General features: G+C 38.9%; 1 protein-coding gene across 1 annotated transcript; it reads right to left on the bottom strand.

The window, feature by feature from the left end:
• Positions 1-766: 766 nt before the first annotated feature.
• Positions 767-4,131, bottom strand: LOC127193849 (zinc finger protein 431-like). Its single transcript, XM_051151101.1, has 3 exons — positions 3,998-4,131; positions 3,724-3,784; positions 767-2,577 (listed from the first exon to the last, which is right to left on the bottom strand). Exons 1-3 carry the CDS (start codon positions 4,029-4,031, stop codon positions 843-845), a joined length of 1,830 nt encoding a protein of 609 aa, XP_051007058.1. The 5' UTR covers positions 4,032-4,131; the 3' UTR covers positions 767-842.
• Positions 4,132-7,101: the final 2,970 nt, after the last annotated feature.

Genomic DNA, 7,101 nt, shown 5'->3' with positions numbered 1-7,101 from the left:
CTGCCCTGATGGAGGAAATATGTCACTGGGGTGGACTTGAGAGTTTCCAGCCACACACCATTTCTAGTTGCCACATTCTCTTTAAGGCTGCGCTCTGAGCTTCCTGCTTTAGTGGCCATGTGTGACACTTGTTGCCTTGACACTTTCACAGTGATCCCATATCCCTTTGGAACTATACCAAATTAAAATAATCTTCTTCTTCTTCTTCTTCTTCTTCTTCTTCTTCTTCTTCTTCTTCTTCTTCTTCTTCTTCTTCTTCTCTCCTCCTCCTCTTCCTCCTCCTCTTAAGACAGGGTTTCTCTGTATAACAGCACTGGCTGTCCTAGACTTGCTTTGTAGATCAGGTTGGCCTTGAACTCACAGAAATCCACCTACTGCCGTCTCCTGAGTGCTGGGATTAAAGGCATGCACTACCCTGCTGGGCCAAATTAAATGCTTTTATAAGTTGTCTTAGGAATTGTTTTATCATAGCAGCAGAAAAAGAATCAATACACACCCAGAACACTTTATACTCGGATATTTCATGTAATTGAACAGGTTACCTTATTGCTTAAATTCCTGAGTTTACATATATAAATAAAAAAAGAGGCACATCATTATATTTGAATATATCATTAACATTTGTCAGAGTTTTTCTCCAGAATAAATAATCTTCTGCAATTTTATGTAAGTGGGTTGACTAAAGATCTTATAATCTTTATAATCATAGATTGCCTTCAGTACGAGCTCTATGACGTCTTCAAAGACATCTGTGAGGTGCAAAGGCATTAACAGGTTGATTACACACTGAAGGTTTTACTCTTGTATAAAGGTAACACGAAGTGCAAAATTTACCACACTGACTACATTTTTAGGGTTTCTCTGCAGTATTGCTTTTTCTCATGATTTCGGAGACTCTTGCTACATGCATAGGCTTTACCACATTGCTTACATTCATAGGGTTTCTCTCCAGTGTGTGTTCTTTTATGTATTAGGAAATAACTGTGACTTGCAAAGGCTTTACCACATTGATCACACTCATATGGTTTCTCTCCTTTATGTATTTTTTTATGTAGTAAGAGAGAATTCTGACATGCAAAGGCTTTCCCACATTGATCACATTCATAGGGTTTCTCTCCAGTGTGTGTTCTTCTATGTGTTTGGAGACTATAGAGATGTCCGAAGGCTTTCTCACATTGATCACATTTGTAAGGTTTCTCTCCAGTATGAGTTCTTTCATGCCTTTGAAGATGACTGTGAGATACAAAGACTTTACCACACGGATTACACTCATAAGGTTTTTCTCCAGTATGTGTTCTTTTATGTAGTAAGAGAGAAGTGTGACATGCAAAGGCTTGAGTGCATAGGTTACATTTATAGGGATTCTCTCCAGTATGTATTCTTTCATGAATCTGAAGATGACTGTGATGTGCAAAGGCTTTCCCACATTGATTACATTCATAGGGTTTCTTTCCAATATGAATTCGTTCATGCCTTTGAAGATGACTGTGACGTGCAAAGGCTTTACCACACTGATTACATTCATAGGGTTTCTCTCCAGTATGTGTTCTTTCATGTCTTTGGAGAGTTCTGGGTTGTGCAAAGGCTTTCCCACATTGGTTACATTCATAGGGTTTCTCTCCAGTATGTGTTCTTTTATGTCTGCGGAGACTACTGTGTTGTGAAAAGGCTTTATCACATTGATTACATTTATAGGGTTTCTCTCCAGTATGTGTTCTTTTATGGATTAGGAGACTACCACATTGTATAAAGGCTTTATCACACTGATTACATTTGTAAGGTTTCTCTCCAGTATGTGTTCTTTTATGTCTGCGGAGACTACTGTGTTGTGCAAAGGCTTTACCACACTGATTACATTTATAGGGTTTCTCTCCAGTATGTGTTCTTTTATGTACTAGGAGATCACGGTGATGTGCAAAAGCTTTCCCACATTGGTTACATTCATAGGGTTTCTCTCCAGTATGTGTACCTTTATGCAATAAGAGAGAACTGTGACGTGCAAAGGCTTTAGCACACTCATTACATTTATAGGGTTTCTCTCCAGTATGAATTTTTTCATGATTTTGAAGATGACTTTGAAGTGCAAAACATTTCCCACACTGATTACATTCATAGGGTTTCTCTCCAGTATGAATTCGTTCATGCCTTTGAAGATGACTACGGCATGCAAAGGCTTTACCACACTGATTACATCCATAAGGTTTCTTTCCAGTGTGTTTTCTTTTGTGTCTCTGGAGAGTTCTGGGGTGTGCAAAGGCTTTCCCACATTGGTTACATTCATAGAGTTTCTTCTCTCCAGTATGTGTTCTTTTATGTCTGCAGAGACTACTATGTTGTGAATAGGCTTTACCACATCGATAACATTTGTAAGGTTTCCTTAGGTGTCCTTGAGTATGTGTCCTTCTATGTATTAGGAGGTCACGGTGACATGCAAAGGCTTTCCCACATTGGTTACACTCATAGGGCTTCTCTCCAGTGTGTGTTCTCTTATGTATTTGGAGATCACTGTGACATGCAAAGGCTTCACCATGCTCAGTATACTCAGAGGGTTTCTCTTCAGTGTGATTTCTTTCATGCCTGTGAAGATAATTGGTACATGTGAAAGCTTTCCCACATTCATTACACTGAAGAATTCTTTAACCTGTACAAATTAGTTTTACAATTTGGTCTAATTCTAAAGAGAAATCATATCTTAAGGTCTTATCACTATGTTTACATTCATGGTGTTCTCCTTCATTACAGGTTGCTTTTCATCTTTGAAGATACCTGAGATGGTGAGAGCATTTATTACAGGGCTCACATTTATAGCATCCTTTTCCTATAAGAGGTTTTTCTTCCCATATATTTGAAGAGAACTGGGAGAACGCAGAGCTTTACCACACTGATTGTATTCATAAATTTTCTTCTAGTTTGGGTCATACTACATTTGTAAAGTGAACCAGGACAAACAAAAGAATTTTCACATTCCTAGAACTCATAGGGATTTTCTGCAGAGTGAGTTTGTTGATGTATTCACAGTAAAGTTAGAAAATCAGTAAGTGTAAAGTTTTACGACGTTCAACAAGTATACTCTAACTGGGGACTGCTATATGTCTTCTAATTATCCTGGAAAGAAAGAGGCACACTGCTTCTTTCAATATCCCTTATGGATATATGGCTTACATTCACTGTGACATATTACATACCTATGAAAGGAAAAATAACAAATAAAAGGTTTCCATACTGCATTCACAGAGTTTCACTTTTTGTTCCTCATAGACATGTGGTATAGGGATTGCTTCTCCAAAACAACCTTCTGACGTACCATAAACTGCCCCTCTCGCTGAACTTAACATCATCACTACAAGTAATGCCAGGTTATTATGGACTATTTGCTTATTAGAAGGTTTCAGACACATATTCATCACTTATTCAAGGCGTTTTGCAATATCTGAGTGGTTTAAGACTAAAGGGATTGGCAGTTCTACAGTATAGCTCTAAAGAGGCTATGAATAAAATAGTGATATCCATTAAGGCATTGTTTCCATGTCTTCTTTCTTAAAGGAATGCCTTGCAAACAGAAATCAGATATCTGACATTGAGGTGCATGGTTTTGTGAGAATTTCATAATCATCAATACACTTAAATCTGTGCTTATTTACACTGTGGCTTTTTCTTGAAATGTCCAGGACACATGAAATGTCTTCAGAGGCATATATGTGTCAGCTTGTACATGAAAATTACCTTCCATGTCTTCTAGAACTTTGACAATGTTCTTCATTATTGTGGTTTGCCCAGTTATAGCCTAAAATACAGTACAAAAAAATACATGATATATTATTGGAAATTATGCAAAATTGAAGTTAGTATACTCAGTGAACCTTAGAATTGTGCCTGATTTATTTACCTCACTCTTCCTCTTAATTGAAATTACAGAAGATTATTAATAACAAAGTTATTAATAAAAATAACTCTTGTCCCCTCATTATACAAAGGTAAAGAAAATTCACCTCCTTACCTATAGCAATGAGGTTCCTGTAGGTCTCCAGCATCACGTCTTTGTAGAGAGTCTTCTGGGAAGGATCCAGCAAAGCCCACTCTTCCCGAGTGAAGCTCACATGCACATCATCATAGGTCACTGCATCCTAAAACATCACATACATGAGTACAACAGAAAACATGATAGTGACCAACTTGGACATGTATACTGCACTGACAACATATTCATATAATTCTGGTATTTCCCCAATTATTTCCTGACACATAAGTTCTAACAAAATTACCATTTTAGAAGAAAACTTAATAACAAGGTTCACCTCTGTCATTTCTACACCCTTTGAGTAGGATATAGCCTTGCAAGAGAAATGCTAATTCACAAGCATAAAGAGAAAGATAGAAGCAAGCAAATCACTAATCCGGAGCACACATCAGAGAAATTATATAAACAATTACTAACTACAAAAAGCAATGAGCAAACAGGCTGGAGAGATGGCTCAGAGGTTAAGAGCACTGGCTGTTCTTCCAAAGGTCCTGAGTTCAATACCCAGCAACCACCTAAAATAAGATCTGGTCCCCTCTTCCGGCATTCAGGAGTACATGCAGGCAGAATACCATACACATAATAAATAAATGAACCTTAAAAAAAAATGACCACCTGGGTCTACTGGCTCATGCCTTTAATCCCTGCACTCAGGAGACAGAGGGAAGATTGAGTGAGATGCCAGACTGCTCTATGCAATGATTTCTAGGGCACCCAGAGGTACATATTAAACCCTGTCTCCCCTGCAAAAAATCAACTAAACAAACAAACAACAACAACAACAAAAACCTCTGAAGATTTTAGTTAAGTTCCTAAAAAGAAGTATACATCCACTGCAGTTCTGTATTCATTTTGTAGAAACTATAGGTTTAAACTGTAACATTAGTAAGATCTTACTAAAAGGGAATGCATTTTTAAACAGGTACAGATGGACAGATGTAAGTATTAGCAATGTAAAGGTTGATCCTAAATAAACAACATAGGGCAGGGGAGATGGCTTAACAGGGAAGAGCTCTTGCAGGTTCTGCAAATAAGTTGGCTTAATTGCCAGTACTTACCTGGGGGTGCATAACTATCGATTCTTACAAGTTCAGGAGCTATGAGGACATCTTTTGACTACTGAGACACAAACGAGGTGTGTTTTCATGCATACAGGCAAAATACTCATTTCATTCCAACATAAATTCAAATATAAAAGGTAGGAAGAACGCTACATACCTGAAATAAAGAAACATGGGAGGCTCAGACAGTACTGATGACATGAAAACATGCAGTCTGGGAAACAGAATGATACTCTTGGCCAAATTTCAAAATTCAAGATGTGAGGGGAGCTCAGCACAACACCATATGCTTGACAAAAAAACCTGCATTCCTGGCCCATCAGCCAACAATATAAAAACAAAATGGAAAGCCAGGTATATTGGCCCACATTTAATCACAGTAACTGGAAGCCAGAGTCAGTTCGAGGCCTCCTTGGTCTACAAGCCTACTTTGAGGACAGCCAGGTCTACAGAGAGAAACAATCTTCCAAAAACAACAAAACTAAAAATATAAGAAACATTAGACTAGTGAAATATATTCACATTGAGGAGCAAGTCTATCTCATATGACTTATGGATAAGTGTGTAATGGTGAAGGCATGACAGCATGAGAAGGAAGCTGAATGATCAGTGTCAACCACAACACAGTAGACACAAAGAACAGGAGATGGGTTGAGCCTACAGACACTCCAATCCCATCCACAATGAGGAATGTCATCTAGAAAGCCTTCTACAAAAGGTTCACAGCTCCCCAAAGAAAGTCACCAAGGGGAGACAAGTGTTCAAAGACATTATCTTATCTAGGAGTTTTTGATTCAACCAACTACCATCTGATCCTGGCCAATACAGGTCATGGTCATCCCACTGAGTCTAACTGCAATGATCCTCAAAGTCTGCAACAGGCCCTACACTGTCAAATGTCCAAAGTCTCTTTGACACTCAAGGTAATTTCTAGACTGTCACATCTTGCAAAATCAAAAAATAAGGTATATCTTTCCAAGACAAAAATGGCACAAAATAACCCTTCCCATTCCAATACAGAGGAATGGGTGCATAGTGAGGGAAGATTGGACCAAGGCAAGAAACCCTTCAGGGGAAACACCAAATCCTGTAGCTCTGCACCAGGCACATGAATCTTCAGTTTCAAAGGGCTTAGATGGCCCTATCGCTGCAGCTTCTCCTACATCTCTTGGTTTGGTTACTTCACTCGCTATATGCAGCTCTCCATGGCAGATGCCTCATAGCTTGGGTATCGCAACATTTGTGGCACACATGCAACTGAGGCATCATCCTCACAGCTTCATGCAATGAAATCCTCAGGGGGCCTCTGACTCTGCCAAACACAAATGGATGCAACAGTGCTAAACTGAAAACAAGGACTAAGTATCCATGACCTTAAATTTGAATCTATCGTGTTTTGAGAACCAGCCTAACATGGATGATCCTGACCAGTTCGGCTTCTAAATTAGGATGGGCCTTACAAGTTTTGTATAAACTTGCTTCCTAGGACTAGCAATCACTTTGCCTACTCCTTCCATTACTTGAAGGCTTAGCAGGAGAGAATGTTGCTCTGCAGCACCTTCTTAGGCTTCAAATCCAGAGCCACAGGCCCTCTCTTTAATGGTGATAATCTACTTGGAGGTGAATTCATGCCCTGTTTCAGCATGTGACTGCCATCTGAATCTGCCTAGTGCAGTTTTTCTCTAGGAAGTCTATTTTCCATTAAAATCCCATGACCTCGGCTTCCTCTGTCTGCATTACTCTCAACATTCCAATCTTCCAGTTCACGCAAGGACAGCGGATTAAGCTGTGTACTGCTTTCTATACCTTTTGCTATGTAAAGTCCTGATATTTTCAACATTTCTCCAACACACAACATTTCCAGGTTCTGTCCAGCAGCTAAATCACCTTTTGTGTACCAGTTTTTGTTGTTGTTGTTGTTCTTTTGGGTTTTGTTTGTTTGTTTTTGTGTTTGTTGTTCTAACTTGCTTCTTTGCTGCTTTCCTCAACCAAAAGTGTCTCGAGTAATGAACATTTTATTTG

The sequence above is a fragment of the Acomys russatus genome, chromosome 9 (assembly GCF_903995435.1).
Source record: "Acomys russatus chromosome 9, mAcoRus1.1, whole genome shotgun sequence".
Classification (NCBI taxonomy): domain Eukaryota; kingdom Metazoa; phylum Chordata; class Mammalia; order Rodentia; family Muridae; genus Acomys; species Acomys russatus.
The sequence above is the reverse complement of the archived record's forward strand: the minus strand, read 5'-3'. Positions and strand labels throughout refer to the sequence as shown.